General features: G+C 50.0%; 8 protein-coding genes across 8 annotated transcripts; 4 read left to right on the top strand and 4 right to left on the bottom strand.

Annotated features, from left to right (window-relative positions):
- Window positions 1-48: 48 nt before the first annotated feature.
- On the top strand, window positions 49-1,125 carry COCCADRAFT_108905 (uncharacterized protein; the record flags this gene model as incomplete). Its single annotated transcript, XM_007718974.1, has 2 exons — window positions 49-390; window positions 697-1,125. 2 exons carry the CDS (start codon window positions 49-51, stop codon window positions 1,123-1,125), a joined length of 771 nt encoding a protein of 256 aa, XP_007717164.1.
- Window positions 1,126-1,636: 511 nt separating this feature from the next.
- Window positions 1,637-4,477, bottom strand: COCCADRAFT_9112 (uncharacterized protein; the record flags this gene model as incomplete). Its single annotated transcript, XM_007718973.1, has 1 exon — window positions 1,637-4,477. The coding sequence occupies one exon, from the start codon at window positions 4,475-4,477 to the stop codon at window positions 1,637-1,639; it is 2,841 nt and encodes a 946-aa protein (XP_007717163.1).
- A 258-nt stretch (window positions 4,478-4,735) lies between these two features.
- COCCADRAFT_40963 (uncharacterized protein) lies at window positions 4,736-5,965 on the bottom strand (the record flags this gene model as incomplete). Its single annotated transcript, XM_007718972.1, has 2 exons — window positions 4,736-5,743; window positions 5,837-5,965. The coding sequence occupies 2 exons, from the start codon at window positions 5,963-5,965 to the stop codon at window positions 4,736-4,738; spliced, it is 1,137 nt and encodes a 378-aa protein (XP_007717162.1).
- Window positions 5,966-8,000: 2,035 nt separating this feature from the next.
- Window positions 8,001-8,876, top strand: COCCADRAFT_108912 (uncharacterized protein; the record flags this gene model as incomplete). Its single annotated transcript, XM_007718971.1, has 1 exon — window positions 8,001-8,876. One exon carries the CDS (start codon window positions 8,001-8,003, stop codon window positions 8,874-8,876), a length of 876 nt encoding a protein of 291 aa, XP_007717161.1.
- A 498-nt stretch (window positions 8,877-9,374) lies between these two features.
- COCCADRAFT_40961 (uncharacterized protein) lies at window positions 9,375-11,906 on the top strand (the record flags this gene model as incomplete). Its single annotated transcript, XM_007718970.1, has 5 exons — window positions 9,375-9,397; window positions 9,599-9,698; window positions 9,753-10,600; window positions 10,775-11,481; window positions 11,539-11,906. The coding sequence occupies 5 exons, from the start codon at window positions 9,375-9,377 to the stop codon at window positions 11,904-11,906; spliced, it is 2,046 nt and encodes a 681-aa protein (XP_007717160.1).
- Window positions 11,907-12,562: 656 nt separating this feature from the next.
- COCCADRAFT_9109 (uncharacterized protein) lies at window positions 12,563-13,581 on the bottom strand (the record flags this gene model as incomplete). Its single annotated transcript, XM_007718969.1, has 2 exons — window positions 12,563-13,179; window positions 13,236-13,581. 2 exons carry the CDS (start codon window positions 13,579-13,581, stop codon window positions 12,563-12,565), a joined length of 963 nt encoding a protein of 320 aa, XP_007717159.1.
- Window positions 13,582-13,927: 346 nt separating this feature from the next.
- Window positions 13,928-15,479, top strand: COCCADRAFT_30228 (uncharacterized protein; the record flags this gene model as incomplete). Its single annotated transcript, XM_007718968.1, has 2 exons — window positions 13,928-14,129; window positions 14,179-15,479. 2 exons carry the CDS (start codon window positions 13,928-13,930, stop codon window positions 15,477-15,479), a joined length of 1,503 nt encoding a protein of 500 aa, XP_007717158.1.
- A 1,017-nt stretch (window positions 15,480-16,496) lies between these two features.
- On the bottom strand, window positions 16,497-17,584 carry COCCADRAFT_40958 (uncharacterized protein; the record flags this gene model as incomplete). Its single annotated transcript, XM_007718967.1, has 2 exons — window positions 16,497-17,409; window positions 17,469-17,584. The coding sequence occupies 2 exons, from the start codon at window positions 17,582-17,584 to the stop codon at window positions 16,497-16,499; spliced, it is 1,029 nt and encodes a 342-aa protein (XP_007717157.1).
- Between the last annotated feature and the right edge of the window lie 541 nt (window positions 17,585-18,125).

The raw sequence follows: 18,125 nt of genomic DNA, 5'->3' as shown, positions 1-18,125 counted from the left end.
TAGCCTACTTTACATTCAAATCTCTTCTCAGTCCTTCCTCACATCCTCATGACGTCTCCCACAGGAAATTCTAGTATTTCCTTTCCAAGCCAAGCGGACCTCTTCTATTATTGCACCACATCATCGACCTCGCAAGAAAACCTCGATATTCACTATGCACCACCGTCAAGATCCTCACTGAAAATCGGTGTCATCATTCTCGGTCAAGTCCAATTGCTCGACTTGGCCGCTCTCGACCTTCTCGCCATGATTAGCAAAAGTCGGATCAGCAAATGCAACCCCACGGCCGCAGCACTGGACCAAGCCGTGGACGAAATCGACATTCGATACGTTAGCATGACGGGAGAAGGCAGTTTCCCCGTCACAGCTGGCTCGCGAATGCCGGTGACGGTGAGCTAAAACCTTCGATATCGATCCTATAAAACCACCACCCACCGAACCCGACATGCCTTTTGTGTCCATACTCCCTCCCTCCCCCCGTTACACCACGCTCTCCCAACCAAGAAGAAACCGCCTTTTTGGCACCGCTGGATTCGCCCGGTCTTGGCTACTCTTTTTTACCATATCAAAGTAGTCATCTCTGACAAGTCTGGCACGGGAGAGATAAAGGTTAACACGATCCCCTCACACCCCCTTCTTCTCCCTCCCAGAAAAACATGTATATCAACAAAAACAACTGACTCATTCCAATCACAGAACTCCTTCATCAACGCCCCCCAATTCGACATCCTCCTCATCCCGGGAACCTCAATCCTAACCAACCTCCCTCCCCCGGCCTCTTCCTTCCTCACCTCCCAATGCCTCAACACAAACCTCCTCGCCATCATGACCATCTCCTCAGGCATAGCCCACCTAGTCCAAGCAGGGAGTCTCCACGGCACCCGCGTTGCAGCGCCGCGCTCCCTGCTACCTTGCTTGCAACACCGCTTTCCGGAGACGGAATGGCAGTATGCGCCTTGGGCGCGGCACGGCAAGGTTTGGAGCTGCAACTCGCCTGTTTCCGGCCTGGATATGGTGGTGGAGTGGATGCGGGAGTATTTTTGGGATCGCCAGGAGGCTCTGGCTTGTGTGGTTGGGGTTGCCGGTGTAGGCAGTTTGTACGAGTATAGTCATTGTGATTATTGAACTTTGGATTCCTGCGCATGAACTGGGATTTGTACTCTTTCTTTCTTTTTCTTTGGTAGAGGCAAACTCTCTACTCTTTTACGAGACTTTTGGGGCTGTACTTTACATCTTTTCCTTTTTTTAGGGGGGGGCTTCACTGGATCGTAGCGCCGGGTTTTGGCTGCTCTCTGGAGGAGATGTAACATTATTATAGGTTTTGCTAAGACAAGGCATGTACACTATCAATTTCATTTTCTTCCTCTTTTTTTTTCAATGTGTTGATTCACATAGTACACACTGCTGTAGTAGCACTAGACGAGGATAGTTACCTGAAGCAGATTCGATTCAGGAACTCTCGTAATTATCTTTCACTATTCCATCTCCATTGCATAAAACAGGTTTCGCTAAATCATACATATATATCCTCTGGTATGAAGAAATCACATCCGTACCTTCATTCCCTTATTCACCTCACGTTGAGATCCTAGAAAAGCTACTGCCCGTCTTGTAGGAAGAGAGCAGAGCATAGAATCTACTCATACGAATGCATCAGCGCCATGACCCTAGCAAAATCCTGCCTTCGCCATAAACTCCGCTTTTTCCGCTTCCGCTTCTCTTCTTCTCCCTCTTCCTCTTGCTGTGTAATCCCGTCGGAAGAATCAGAGCTGAAACTCGAACGGATCATAGTTCCCGCTCTGTTAGCGCTAGATCTTGCATCGTATTGACGGATACGGTCAGCAACAAGAAGAGCTTCTTGTGTGGCGCTGTCGAGACTTTCGTGATTGTTTTGGATAGAGAATGTCGGGGTGGACAAAGGGTTGAGGGCGGCGGTGGTAAGGGCTTGGTAGTGAACTGCTAAGCTATTGGCTTCAGTGCTGGGTCTGGGTAGTATATAGTGAGATGGGTGATCGATTCCATCATTGGAGTTGCTTCCTCTGTTGAGAGTGGGTTGTGTTGTAATACTGGTTCTGGGAACGATGCTATCAAGCCATTCTTGAGTCGTTTGATTAAAACGCACAGTACCGTCGACATTATTCCGCGTAGCAAGGCCTGCTTGGAATCGATCCGGCGTATCGGTCAGGTTGGAGATTGAGGCAATTTCAATTCCGGGATTAGGTTTATTCCGCCGCTTTGTAACGATAGATGATTGAGATTTACCAGTATCATTGCTTACCGCTGGCGCGCTGAAGTACTCATTCCTTTCAGAGTTTTTCGTTTCAAGGTATCTCTCGGGATTTAGGCCTTCAATTTTTTTCATTCCATTCTCTCTCTCCCTTCTACATCCTGTTCTCTCTTTTCCTGACTTTGAAGAATATGACCGGGGCCACCCATTACTATCTGCACTCATACCAATCTTTGTCGGCTCATTATTGTCTAGGTCTACTAATCGATGGTACTGTGAATCAGATTTGGATCCAGTTTCAAAAGGTGAAACCAAGACAGAGCGTGACAGTTTTCCTGCTTTCGAAAGCACAGAACGAAGCGAGGTTTGATGTTTTTGGATAGTGGCCGACGCGGCAGGTTTTGGTGATGTGATAGCAGCGGAAGGGCCAACTGTTCCCGGGTGGCGCATCTGTTCATTCGGGTGTTGAGGAGAAGCATGAATGGGGCTATGACAAGGCAAGTATCGTGATGATACAGCTGGAATCTTGGGAGATTGTAGACTTGATTCTATGATGGGCTCTAACTTGAAGCGGCTATCCAAATCTCGTACTGTCGTTGCCTTGGTGGTACCGTCTTCAGACCTGGCCGTGATCAGATTATATTTTTGTTTGTGTGATTCTTCTCGGTACACGAGGTTCTCCTCGCACTCATATTCTGTTTCTCCAGATGGCCGCTGCTGCCTTTCTGTACATCGAGTCTCTCGATCACTTCCACCTTTTCGACAAGCACCAGAACATTCATTTCTAGGTCGATTGTTGGGCCTACGGTCCTCCTTCTTATTACATACAAGTGATTTGACCCTACGACTCTGCATTCCTGCATACAGGGATAAGTTGGCATTTCGATGTTGAGTTTGAACGCTTTTGGGAGGCGGCGCTGGTAGAAATCGAGGTGGTGGTGGAAGATTGTCTTTGTGCCATCTCTTCTCATCTCTGGGAGCGATTTTGCCGTTGCCTGCAAGGGGATTATAGTGACTATTGTAAACTGGAGTGCAGTTTGTGTCGGCAAATTGCTGTGTTCTCGTTTGCGAGTTGGTGTCTTCTGCATTACTTCCGCTAGTATAGGTAGTAGATGGTCTGTTTTTGACACTGTCTACCACATGCAAGTCTGTTTTAGATTGACTTGCAAGCAACCGGGAACGGATAATAGGCGGAGCTTGATCGATAGACCGTCCTGGATAAGTGACTGTGGATATGTCATGGGGTATGACGTCTTTGTCGGGGATGAATTGCAGAGGATAAGCATCGGTTCGTGGGTTAGATACTTCAGTGTCAGCTACTTTCCAAAGCGATTTCAATTTGTTCCAGCGACCACCATTTAGCCGACTGATGGATGATGACTTCTCGCTCACAGATGGAGCCTTGTACTTGTTGGTTGGCTGAGAGCTTGGTGAAGAAGACGATAGCTGTGTAGTGAAGTAATCACGTGTATTTGAAGGGATGTAGTTGCCATAGACGTCTCTCCCATTGTTCAACGGCGAAATTGGGCTGACTGACTGAAGAAATGGGCTGTTGGATGGTGTATATTCGCGATTTCCTGTCAATGGCGATCTAGGTGGAAACAGTGATAGCGCAACAGGCCTAGGGGGGAAGGCGCGATCAGTGCCCCTGCTGTCCGACCTCAAAAAGTCAGCCATAGGAGGTGAAGGATTCAAGAATCCATGTTCAAGCCAGTCAGATACTTTGTCAGTCAAGTTTTCGCTACGATAAGGAGATGCCAGCGAAGAGTCGTTGGTGAGACCCAATCCGATTGCATTGACTGTGGAGGTTGCGCCATGGCGATTGCTCAGTTCTGTAGCGGTGTGGCTCGATTGCTTGACACTTTCGTTGTTCACCGCAATGCAATCTTGTGACCTACTCCGGTTTCTCTCGCTGAAAGCCGCCAGGTGTGACAACAATCGCACTGGATGCAGTGGCTCTGAATGATCGCCAGAGAAGTTTACTTCGAGTCCAGTCCTGCTCTTCTGAGGTTCAGCCAGGCCACCCTCTTCCTCACTGCGATCCAGCCTTGTCTTCGAAACCATTGCATTGCTGCTGTCCCAAATCTCCCAGGGTTCTGAGTCTTGATTGCTGCACATTTTGTTTCTCTCATAGATTTCGCCGGGCAGTTTCTGCAGCGTGTCCGCCAGGGCAAAATCGGTTTCTTTAGGTGGGACTCGCGAAACAGAAGATGAAAGACTGCTAAACATGTTTGCAGTGTCTGACTGCATGGTGTATAGCGTCAGGTGATATGCGGTGTCATTCTGTTGATGGATACATATTGATAGGGGGTGGGGTCTCATGTGATTCTACGGAAGAAGTCACTTGGGTCATGAGGAAGGTGCGCTAGTATTGGGGATAGGACAGCAAACGCAAAACATCGACTTTATTAGCAAAGCTGTAGATTTGACTGATACGATCAGCCCTAAATAATCATTTACGAGGCAAAAGCTGCAGACAAGACTCCTGACTACTTAGGAAGGGTGAACCTACACAATATCGCCAAGTGTGTTGTTACCGGGAACACCAGTCTCAACACTACCTGCCACATCCTTCACCTTCTGTCCCGAAGACTTGTTCTTACTCCCAAGTCTCCGCATATTCGCCCTCGGAGCCGTGGGAAACTCCTCTTCTGGAATGAATTTCTCCGGGAACCGCTCCTCATCATCAAGTATGCCCCCATCCTCCAGATACTTGGCCAGCTCTCGCACATTATCACGAAGGTAAGCGATACTTGTGTTCTTCAACTCGTGCGCAGAACTCAACTGCCCGCGCAGTGCATCCATCCCGCGATTATTGTTCCCTGCAGCGTTTATAGCATCGAGTATCGGCCGCAGACTCACATTCGATATCCCGTGGTAGGCATCGATACAGTTGGTGTGTAGAAAATTGTTAATGCCATTGTACATGGTGCGAATCTCAGGGACGGTCCAGTGGTCCCGTCGTTTTTCGTGCACCCAGTTGCTATCTGAGCGGCGTTTGATCTGGTTGATCCACTTGTGGTATGCTGAGACCCAGGCTTTATTGTTGGGGTCGATGTTTTTGATCTGCGTCTCGCCGACATATATTCCTTCATACTTGTAGGTGCGGGCGTGAAATCGACGAAAGACAAATTTCGGAGTCCAGAATTCTGTTTCGTCATCTGCAGTTCGCTTCCATCGCCATGTGGAGACCCTGGTCCAGGGAGAATAAGTAGCATTGTTCTCAGCTTTGGGCTTCTGGGGAACCTTGTATGCTATGAGCTCAGGAACGAAAAGAGTTTCGTGTTCATCGTTCTTGTCTTCTTCGGCCGACTCGCGCTGCTCAGGCAATATGTCTCTTTGTGTGTACCATCCGCTACCACCGGGCAGCTTGAGATGAAAGACGGCTTTGATTTTAGTTGCATCCGTTTCGTGGGGCTTGAAATTTTCTTCTGGCCATCGTGGTTTGCTTATGAGTTCGCGGTCAATGTACGGCGCTGGATCATCCGACAATTCGCTGTCACTATCTTCGACCGCCTGGGGTAATGAGTCGCCACTGGAGTTGAACGACTGATCTGTACTTCGTTCTTCATCGTCTTGTACGTTGTCGATATCGACATAGTTAGGTACCTCTGGAAGCCTCTTCAGCTTTCCATTGATTGGTGTCGACACTCCGCGTTGATGGGAAGTCTCATCATGCGAGTCATGTTCTTCCGTATCTTCTTCCTTGCTAATGCTGTAATCAGAAGGAACTGACATATCGAAAGTTGCATCGAGCTCTCGCAGAGGTTCTACGGGGATGTAGTGTGGCCTGTACAAAGTGATATAGTGACGAAGTGCCTAGTTGAAGTATGAGTGAGTTTGTACGTACAAACATCTCGGAAGGAAAACAATCCCATAAAACACAAAAACAAAAGGTCCTTGCTGCTTCTATCTTGTTCTACGTGTTGACGTACAACATGGTCGAAAGGGAGGCTATAGTGGAACAGTTTGCCGGTGCTGAGAGTAATGCCACTTTTGGAATTCACTGCCACATTTATAGATTGGCCGAGTTTGATAAAGCAATGAAACTAAATTTGTTCGTCGCGTGGGCTACTCGTGACTTGAACGGATAAAAGATATATTGTGATGGTTTCAGTAGTAGTCATATATACGTTGAACATGACCACCAGCGCAACGTTAAGCTGCGTAGAACCAGACACGTTTTTTATCCATTCTTACATAACGCGCCACAGGCAGTGTGATGAAGACTGAATCTTTCTATCAGATCACCAGCTATCATCTCGTACGGGAAATTCATTTTGCCATGCACTATCACGAGCAGAACTTTTCTATTTCGGGCGCACGTTTTTCCGCTAGGTGACGGCTAAGATGTATTTGCGATTAGGGAAAGTGTCATGAGAGCTACCGTTCGGTTGTTCAAAACTTTCCTTTCACAGTGATTGATATACTGGCGATTTTGTAGCTTTGGAAAACTAGTGCGTGCAAACAATCTCCTGTGACATGGTGTTGGCCATGACACAACCGATGCAATCAATCACACTCCCTGAACTCGGAATGAGGGATATCTACTGCCATAGTAGCGAGTATAGGGTTCAAAAAGGCGCGAAAACTAGTGGAATGACTTGAGTTGCGAGTTCTGCTCAACCATGTACGATTCCCCTTCAATCACTTATCTCCTATCAAATCGCCACTTCTCACATTACTGTATACGTATATCGAGTAATTATCTTCTATACGAGCGTGGATTTTATTCTCACACATATGGACAACAAACATCGTTTTTTTAAGCCAAGTGAGGTCTGTTTTCATGCCAGTCCACAAACCCAACTCCAACGGCACGCTTACATGTAATTAGAATCACCTTTTCTTAGCTAATTGACAAACACGCGTCTATGTAGATAGCTCGCTCTATGTAGCACAAAGTCTCTAGCGCTACTTCTTGCTCAGCGCGGATTGTATTTCGCGATCATGGAATACGGCCTACCTATGTGGTTATCTCGAATGACAGTGGTTGCTACAGACCACGTGGTACATGGGTTGTGCGGGTCACGAGCTTCACGCGTGCCACCGCCCACGTGGATTGTCGAGCCAGTAGCATTAATTTGTGCTGATAGCGCAACAACGGTATATCGGCAGAGCATGGATGCGGGGCATATGTAAGAGCGCAAGAAAGTTTCCTTGCAGTTCCTGGTGCTAGCGGCTCGTTCCGTCAAGCGCGACAGCAATGACGTACTGAACCCTCCGTTATTGGACCAGGAAGGCGTTGCGTACTTAACGTCTGCCACCCCTGTCCAAGTACATACTTACTACATACTATGCACACGATAAAAGGACCGTAAACGCTGGAACGCGCAATAAATGACATACTTCATGGATGCACAAGAGATGCAAGTCATGGCGCGAGAGGATCAGTCCGGATCAATTTTTCTGACTGGCAAGAGTGCCATCGACGGCGTTGTCGTCCGATTCAGAGTAGGATTACCCAAAGCTGTGTACTATGTCATTTTGGAGGCGTGCATACACTGTAGAGGTGTTTTTGAGGTGCCGAGTTTAAAATCGACGATGAAATTAGTGAGCGGAGGCTGAGTGTAGAAAGGTGAGATTCTCGAGGAAGGGCAGAAATAAGACGATGCTACACTATTAGCTACCCCCACATTCCCCCCACGATGCAGCTCATTTCCATATTTGGCGAAGTACTACAACCCCGCATATATGATGCGCAGAAACTACCTAGCAACATGGCACCTGGACACAGCACGCAGGGGAGATAAAATCAACTCCAGATTTAAACATGCCGCCACATCAGTGTTTGGATCACTTGATCCTCTTTGTGCCCGCAGACCCGCAGACGCTACTCCCCCGCGTTCCCTCGTACTTGTCAGAGAATTTCACTCTGACTCCTGGCGGTTTCCATGCCGATGGTGCAACATCTAATGTTCTGATCATTCTCTCGGACGGCTGTTACATCGAGCTGATCTCCTTTGTTCCCACTGCCCCGACATCACTCGTGTCCAGCCACTGGTGGGGTCCTTCTTCCACATTTGTTGGCTGGAAAGATTGGTGCCTGACCAACAGCCTGCCTCCATCCCAGAACTATGATGACGTGAGGGAAAGCCATGGGGAGCCAATTCATGGGGGGAGGAAGAGGGCAGATGGTGTGCAAGTTAAGTGGAGTGTCACGTTTCCGAGAGGAGACAAGGGCGGACAAGACCTAAGGGGACGGGTACCGTTTTTCTGCCACGACGAAACAGAAAGGGGCGTGAGAGTGCCGATGGACAAGGAGAAGACGACGCATGCATGTGGGGCAGTGGGAGTCAAAGAGCTGACGGTCATCGTGAAGGATCAAGATGTGCTTGAGCAGACACGCAAGGTGTACCGAGCCATCATCGGCGATGAAGGCCAGAAAGAGAAATGCGAATCGAGGTTTAGACTTGGCCGTGTGCAGGGCGTGGCAGGGCTCAAGGAGGGCGCAGAAGTTGTGCTGCGGCTCCCGAGAAACGAAGAGGAGGAAGCACGGGTTGCAGAAGGAGGATTCTGGTATGGCGACGTTGTCCTTTACAGAACGGCGGGGCGTGGGGAAACGGACAAGACAGGAAAAAGAATGGATGCCGAGGACGGGGACGGGGGAGTGGGCGGGTTGTGGCTGGAGGAAGTGGTAGGGCTGTGAGTTTGCGGCAGTATCTGGTATAGCGAAGACTTGAGGGCCCTTAGTTGTGCGCCGTGTGAATGTGATTTGTTTTTCTGTGGTCACGACTTGCTTGTGGACGTGTCAGCCGCTGTTTCTTGCGGTCAAGTCGTCCGAAGGCGTGGGCAGGGGACGCGGTGGTGCTTCGGGCAAGAACACCGTAGCCAATCACAGGGCGACCAGACATAAATCCCGACCTTCCCTCGTACGTACAGTAGATTGCCATGACGCAGGCAGTCGAGAACACACCTAATCATCCAAGCTCCGCCCCCATGGTTTCTTGTTCTCGCAACATCACTCACTGCAACCTACAGATTGCCAGTGGCCGGTTCTGATGCAAGACGACCAGCGGCCCATAGGCTCAGCCTCGACTGCACCCTACTCAGCACAATTCAAAATGGCCATTCCGCGGCTCTCTTCGCGACGCGTTCCGCCAGCAACCACTTCCAAGTCACGTCAGAGAGACCGGGTCCAACTAGCATGCCGCAACTGTCACAAAAGAAGTGGGTCGTCACAACCGCTCCCTCCACCCCAGCTAACCAGACAATTCCAGAAATCAAATGCAGTGGCAGTCTTCCCCGGTGCAACTACTGCGACAAGACCGACAGGCCCTGTGTTTATGAGCGTCCACGGAGAGACCGCCTGGCTCTGTGAGTACCCCGGACCATTTTCGCCCTGCCGTGCATGCCCTGACTCGCACACAGTGCCAATGCACGCAATGATACGCTAGTTTCCATCCTCAAAGACCTTAGTCTACGTCTCGACGGCGATGACAGGCAAAGGATTGTAGATGCTCTCCAGGATGCAAGTCTCCAACCCCCCATGTCCCAGTATCAAGCCAGAACTAACTCGGCCTAGTCCGACGACGAATCCACCCCGCCAGCCTTCACATCCTCTTCTTCTCGCTCATCCGTCGCCTGCCTGTATCAAAAGCATTCTCACTTGCAGCCCACTATTGCTTCTTCCTCTACCCAGGCTCTAGGACCATCAACAGACTCGGACCAATCATCACTACCCCGGTTAGACGGTATCCTCCCGGACGAATCAGACGATGAAGACGAAGAAGCAGCGGCATATCTATTCGATATAGTCGAAGCAGGTTTCCCAAGCCAGGTTTCTGAAGTTCAATGGCTGCAGAGCCTCAGAAATAGAGTCCAGGTTGTCGGGCCCCTCGGCCTGGAACCAACAAGCGCTTCAGTGCCCATGGTATTTCCGACACCTCCGGCCCTTGTCCCATCGCCTGCTTTCACTCCAACCAACCAGGATCCCTCTATTGCTCCTATCACCTATCCTCCCATCACCTATCATCTTGATGACGAAGGTGTCAAGATTATGCATGGCGGCAATCCTTTTGAGCTGCCCTCGGAACAAACTGCAAGCTTTCTCTTCCAGTGTTTCAAACGCACTGTTCAGAAATCTTTTCCGATCCTTCCAGCCATGCTTGAGGCACAGCTGCATCAGTATTACAGCCTGATCCACAGCCACAAGGAAATACAATGCCCACAGAACTGGTTTGCCTTAGTCAATCTCGTCTTCGCCATTGGAGCCAAATTCTCTCATCTTATCCAAGCCGACTGGCGCGCCGACACTCTCGATCATGTTACATACATATCACGTGCTTATCAGCTGCTCGCAATGAATGACTCTGCCTTTGGTTTCTCGACTCCAGTTTTGTCTTCTACTCAGGTAGCTAACGTTTCCTCGGGGTCATTATATTATCGCTAATTGCCCGCAGGCAGCTGGTCTTTTTAGCATTTATTACATGAGTGTTGGTCATTTCAACAGGTAAGCGCCACTATGCATAATCTTCACTGGATCGATGCTCCACTTTATCATATTCTCACATCTGAAATCCTCACATACTGACTATGAATCGATAGAGCCTGGATAATGGTCCGTGGAGCCATGCAATCTGCACTTTCCCTTGGACTCCATGTTCAGCAGGAGGACTATTCCATGTCTGCAGCCAGACAACAAAGTCGGGTAGACACATGGTGGAGTCTACATGCACTAGAGAGTCTCTTGGGCTCAATCACAGGTCGTCCAAGTACTCTTCCAGGTGACGAAATCACCACCCCTTCATCGAAAGCTTTTTTTGATGCAATATCCGGCACCTATGGACAAGGTGCACCCAGAACAACAAACATGGCATTCCTAGACGCCGACTCTAACTTGCACATAATAACGCAGCAGGTGATATCAAGTCTGTATACCCAGCGAAAATTGGTTCCCCCATGGTCTCACATCCAACGGAAAATGGTTGCATTGGTAGGAGATTTGGATAAATGGGTTGTGGATTGCGTTCCCCACTTCCATTCAGAAAATTGGGCAATGGATTACGCCCAACAGCGCAATAACTCTCTACTCAAACTCCAGTACTACCGCGTGAAGATCTTAATGACACGTCCTTCGCTTCGTCGCATCGAGCGCTCCACAGAATCTGGGTCGGGTGAATTCACCAGCTTGGACCAATCCATGGCCGAGGCATGCATTCAAGCAGCCATCGATGTGGTGGCACTGTTGGGGACAGTGCCTGATATAGCAACTTTGTACGAAAAGGGGCCGTGGTGGACCATTGTTCATAACGGTAAGTCTTCCTTCATCTATATACAGTTTCCCAATACTAACATAAGGGTACACATAGTGATGCAAGCCCTCGCTATTTTGATGAATGCGATTGCATGTCCAGATCATTTTGCCGATTCGTCTTCGTTGTTGGCACACGGTGTACGACAGCTCGTTGGCTGGCTGCTTGCCATGCGTGCGACCAACGTCATTGCGGCGAGGGCACACCAACTTGTGTATTCTCTCGTCAAGACATCAAACCCACAGGTCTGGGTCAGCATAGCAGATGTATTTCCAGACGATATTAGCATGGTGCTGCTGCAGCCTTCGCCGGCCCTCGTCGATCCAAAGTACGTGCCGTGGCCGGCGAAAGAATCGCCAATCGATGCGTGGTTTGAATATGATCTGAACAGCTTCTTTGGTTATAAATACCCTGCTTCAATATAAGGGCATGGTCGATTTTTCAATATTTTGTATAGATTTAGACGGCAACAGACTTGCAAAGAGTCAATGGCGCTACATCAGCGCTAGCTTGGTAGAGTAACTTGCAACAGTATTTCGGCTTCGAGTAAAATGTCTGAGAGGATCATGCCTGCAAGAATACAAGGATTGGACGCGCAAAAAGAAAAAGAGGTATTGAGGTGACTATGACGGCTAGTGGATAGACAAGAACTGAGCGTTTCCTTTTTTTACCCTTGGGAACAGCGAAAAGGTCAGTACAGGATGATATCCGTAAGTATCAATCGCCTTCGTGTAAGAGTAGGGCATCATGATTTGGGCGTTTGGGGAGACGCTTCCGGCTCACCATGTTGCTTTTGCTCCTGAATGATGAAGATTCAATGAATATAGACATGATCAGCAAAGAAGAAAAAGAAGATTCCCACCACTCGAGCCATGAGCTTGCATGGACACATGCTTGTTAACAATTGGTTGTCTTTCATTTCCATTGTGATATTACTACTGGTGTCTTAGTAATCCCTGGCAAGCACACGCGTGCATCCCGTGCCAAAAACAACAACAACAACAAAATACCGCTTTGCCACCAAAACTTCTGAACACAAGTGTGCCTCATGTGCCATGTCGAGCTGGGTATCCCCTCCTATTCACGTTTCCCTAGCTGCGTCGCCCATTTTTTCTGGATCAATATCTCCAATTATGTTCCTCAGCAAATCAGGCACTATCTGCGCTGCGTCGCCCTGGAAGAACCAATCGCCTTTGTGCAGGCCGCTAGCGGGCACATCGTTTAGATCCATGTTGATGATGGCAACCCTTGCACCCTTTGATCGTGCAAGATCAACGTAACCCGCGGCGGGGTAGACCTTAGCAGATGTACCAATCACCATTATGAGATCTATACCTCGCTTATCTGACATAAACGCGTCGACATCATCTATAACGGATCTCGGTAATGCCTCGCCGAACCAGACGACACCGGGTCGCAGCAAACCACGCTTGCACTCGGGGCAGGGGGGGAGGTGTGAGTAGTCAAGCTCAGGGAGGTCTACGTTTATGTCCGAGATGTCGAGTTCGCGGGCAGCGAGGGCCGAGTCAGTCGTGGGGTCGGACTCGTCGCTAGGGATAGCGAGAGCGGGTACAATGGGGTCGGTAAAGTTGTTGCGCTCAAAGTGCTTGCAGAAGAAGTCCGAGCATTTGACGTCGAAGAGCGAACCGTGGAGGAGCTTGAGTTTCTCAGGTGGATGCTGGGCACGGGGAGAGAGGCCTGTTGGAATCACTGTGAGCTATGAAGATATGAGGGGATGTAAGGACGTCACGAACCGTCGACGTTCTGGCTCAGTGTGATGAACTCGTCCTTTTTGCGTGCCAGCTCGGCAAGCGCATAGTGAGCGGCATTGGGCTTTGCTTTGAGCGCCATATGCCGCCGGTAGCTATAGAACTGCCATACCAGTGCTGGGTCCCGCTCGAATGCTTCTGGTGTGGCTAACGACGTTGCATCGTGTGTCCTCCACAGTCCGCCTGCGCCTCTGAATGTCGGTAGCCCTGATGAAGCTGATAATCCTGCACCCAGCAGTGCAAGAATGCGTGTCGACTTGGCCAAGTGCTGTTGGAAGCTCTCGAGCTCCTCCTGCGGGACCAAGCTCGGTCTGGCGGCCGAAAAGGCCATTCTTCGGATGATATGGGGGAATAACACGATGGCGGTGGTTATGGAGGCTTCCAAGGAACTTCTATGTGTACACGCAGATGGCGTGAGGTTTGTAGGCGTATCATGTAGGCGGCGTAGTCGTGCAAGGCAGACGTGTTTGCGGGGAAAGCGGAAAAGTGGCATGCAGGGCAGTACGTCAGATCGAGCCAAGCTTTGTGCCCCACTGAATACATCCGCTAGCGGCCATCCCGATCTGCTCCAGCCCGCTCGACGTTCAACCGGGGCTCGGGACACTGCCGCCCGAGACTTTGATTCGCCGGCGAACAGCAGGAACCACCGAGCCTCCGACTTTTGCATTAATATCACAATGACTTTGGTCGCCAGATTACTGCGGCCCACCACGCGCCTGCACTGCCGATGCGACACGAGACCTTTTGTGGGGTTACGCAATGGCCAGCTCATTGCTAGTACCAGGTCGTACACTGCCGTAAACGCAGTGCCCGCTGCTCAGCTTCGATTCGGGCAGCCGCTGCACGAGACACATCCACACCTACTCAAGGCTGGGGAAGGTGATAACTACCCTTTGATCTATTGTGCTGGTACTAACAAATTCTGCAGTGACACCAGGAATCTCCGCATTAGAGTACTACCAGCGTCGCGTCGCCCTTGCCAAAGACCTTGCGCCTAATTCCGTTGCGATCCTCGCCGCCAATGAACTCAAGTTTGCTTCGGGTGCCGTCTTTTACAAGTTCCATCAGGATCCAGACTTTTTGTATCTGACGGGCTTCAAGGAACAAGATGCAGTGGCTGTTATAGAGAAACATGAGGATGGAGAGCATACATTTCATCTATATGTCAGGCCCAAGGACCCTAGTGCGGAGGCGTGGGAAGGCCCACGGTCGGGTGTTGATGCTGCAGAAGACGTCTTCAACGCCGATGTTAGTGGTAGCGTCTATGACCTGCCTCGTCTTCTCCCGGAAATCGTGAACCGCGTGCAGACCATATACACCGATCTCCCACAATCCCGGATTTCGAAGAATTTCCTTTCCCGCTATCTTGCTGGCGCAGAACCCTCGCGGACCGGCGGCATTTACAGTCCTCTTCGCGACTCTCCAGCAAACATCAAACCCCTCCGTCCTCTTATGAATGAGCTTAGGGTCATAAAGAGCGAGGCTGAAATCGAGAACATGCGTCACGCAGGTCAACACTCTGGGCGCGCCATCACTGACGCAATGCGGCAATCCTTCACCGCAGAAAAGGACCTCGACTCTTTCCTCGACTACTGGTTCAAACAAGACAACTGCGACGGCCCAGCCTATGTACCCGTCGTAGCCGGCGGCATCAACGCAAACACAATACACTACGTATCCAACGACATGCTGCTTAAACCCAACGACCTCGTTCTTGTAGACGCCGGTGCGCAGTACGGCGGATATGTAACCGATATCACACGCACCTGGCCTGTATCCGGGAAATTCAGCTCCGCCCAAAAAGACCTATACAACCTACTCCTCTCCGTCCAAAGAACATGTGTTTCGCTCTGCCGAGCCTCGTCAAACTTCACCCTCGATCAACTTCACCACACAGCCACTAACGCCCTCGCCGCCGGCCTCAAAGACCTTGGCTTCGACATGAAACCAAATAGCATCCAGACACTCTTCCCCCACCACGTCGGTCACTACGTCGGTCTAGACGTACATGATAGTCCTGGTCTTAGTAGAGACAGGAAATTGGAAACGGGCATGTGTATTACGGTTGAGCCAGGAATTTACGTACCGGATGATGAGCGGTGGCCTGCTTGGGCGCGCGGAATTGGCATGAGGATTGAGGATAGTGTTTGTGTAGACGAGGAGGGGCCATATGTACTTACTATTGAGGCGGTTAAGGAGGTTGTGGATATTGAGGCGTTGAAGGGGTGAGAAGACAAGAGTATGAGTGTAAGATTATATTGAAATGCAGGTATTGTAAAACTGGATTTAAGAGAATAGTATGATTATGTCCTCAGCTACTTCGTTGTTGTGGACCTACGTTACTGGAAAGGTATGCGTGCATGCATTTGTCCTATTGTTTGTATCGCTTAGCTGTGTTCTTACATACTCTCGTGACGGCTGCTCACACAGGAAGAGCAAGGGGTAGCTGAGAAAACTACAGTGAGTAAGGAGACGAGAAAGATAAACCACGGCCATTCTAAGGACTGATGTTGCTGATGCAATTAGTAGGATGGCAGGGGCACTGATGCTCGCCATTGGCCCTGTAAAATCTACTGATGAATCAACATTACTTACAGCGGCTTTACCCGCTATCTTCGAGCGACCTTACAAAGCGGATCGCATACCCGATTTCCGCCCCCCGAACCCAAAAACCCCGGCATCATGCGCAGCACGACAAGGGTATGGCAACCTCAATATACAGCCCGCAGTCGGTAACAGGGAAAATAGAGATAGGATCTAGTGGCGAAAGATTGAGCCGCGCATAATGCTATGTACGGAATAGATCTCTGGATCTAGAACCGCGTTGCATATTATCATTCCGGATCTTTGGATAAATACGATGAGATTTCCAGCTACCGGGTCGCCTGAAAACTACGAGTCAGTGATACTAAGGGACGATATCGAAACAATGAGCGGTGATCAATCCCAGCTGCGTCAGAAAAGCATGTAGCTGCGCCTTTGATTGCGCTGGATACGGAAATCAGGTCCTGCGTGAAGTTTGTAGTCCAGCTATACTTTTCTCGCCGCCCTCTACTTCTTTTGCTTGGATATCAAGTGACCATTGGACACCGAAAAAAAGAAGGTATATATCACAATCGAAAGCATACATGCGGAAGAAAGAGGGACGAAGTAAAAGTCGAGCCGAGAGCAGGATATACTATTCATAATTACATCTCATACAACAACTTTATTTTTTACACCCTACGCCTAAGCTGCCAGTCTTGCCTAATAACTATAGCAAAACAGCTCTCCCTTGGTATTCAGCAACTTAGCCAACTTGATCGTCCCCGCAACAGCCCCTAGCTGAATCTCAAACTCGGGCGTAATCTCTGTATCGTTCCCATAAACTTCAGGCACCAAATTGCCACCGACCTCGAAATTCCTTGTCGCAAGATCGCCCTGCTGCCAGAGCCACCAAAGCCGATCAATCGACGCGTGGTGCAGCCAAAACAACGGCTCACCAGGCGAATTCTTCACGTCACCAGCCTGTCCAAACACGCCGCCGACACCAAAGTGGCCTGCAGCGTGGATGTTGGGGTTGATGAAGTTCTTCGCGCCCTGCAGCGCGCGGTCGAATGCGACGTAAGTTTCTTTGCTAATGATATTCTCGGCGACCTTTGGGTCTGCACCGCGGTTGAGCAGGTTGGGACTGAAGTCGCGACGGAGACACTGTGGTTCGGGGCCCGGGAAGTTCAGCATGAAGTTCCTGGGGACAAAGGGGCCGTCTTGGATGCAGCCGCCACCGGTGCTGTTGATACCTAGTCGGTTTTCCTCGGGCGTAGGCACGACTCTAGGGCCGTTACCGCCGAAGCCGACGGTTGGGGAGAAAACATCGGTGTCGTAGATGCGGGTGGAGTTTAGATCTTGCGGATCGGCATCGAGGGTGTAGTCCCAGTAGGGCTGGGCGCCTTTGTAGCCGCATTCGTTACGGAGGGTTTGCTCGTAGGCCCAGACGAAGTAGCGGTGCCAGGGGAGGAAGAAGCCGACCCAGTGGATGTAGTCGCCCTGGTCGTGGTGAATGGCTTGGAAGTCGTCGTAACGGTTCTTAGCATATGGGAACCCGGAGACTGAGGGGATCTTTTGGAGGCAGAGGACCGCGGAGATGTAGCTGCGTTTTTGGCTAGTGGACATCTGTCTCCTGTGGATAGTACTGTTAGTATACGACTCTTGGATGTTATCTAAGAAGTTTCTTCTTACCATTCAAGCCGCTTGGCAGGCTTCTTGCAAGTAGGGACATGAGGAGCAGGCAGTGCTGCTGCAAATGTCAAGGAGGCCAGGCTCAGAGCAGAAGCGATGACTTGTAGCTTGACCATGATGGGCGATGGTATTACAAGTTACCGTCAACAATTGGGATGAGACGAGAAACGAGCACGTCTGTCTATCCAGACAATGGCAGTGCTTCCCTTTTTATATACGCCATTTGCTGACATGGCGCCGAGTCCACTGTGCACCCTACCATCTGCTTGAGGCACGGAAGCAGGAAGCGTATACGGTATGCTGACTTGATGGGAGATAGGCGTGCAGTTGCTAAATGTAAGGCGTCTTGCATCTTAGCGAAAGATTTAGTCTAGGAGTTCCGACTAACTAGCCCCACCATCTCATGCGCGCTACCACCTCATGCGCGCGCGGCCTCACGAAAACCACTTCAAAAACGAGGCTGTAGAGCCACACCAAATAGTTATTATCGCGATATATTTTGGAGACGAGGTTATTAGGCCTTGATATATATATATAGCTATAGAAATCGAGATGGAGTTCTAATTGCACGGCCGCGACGCGAGGTTGGAGGTGGTGAGCCTCCAGCACCTCCCTGAGACTCCTCATCACCTTGAGGCCTTGCGACAGGCCTCTTTT

This window comes from Bipolaris zeicola (assembly GCF_000523435.1).
Source record: "Bipolaris zeicola 26-R-13 unplaced genomic scaffold scaffold_269, whole genome shotgun sequence".
NCBI classification, from domain to species: Eukaryota; Fungi; Ascomycota; class Dothideomycetes; order Pleosporales; family Pleosporaceae; genus Bipolaris; species Bipolaris zeicola.
This window is presented reverse-complemented; position numbering and strand designations above follow the sequence as displayed.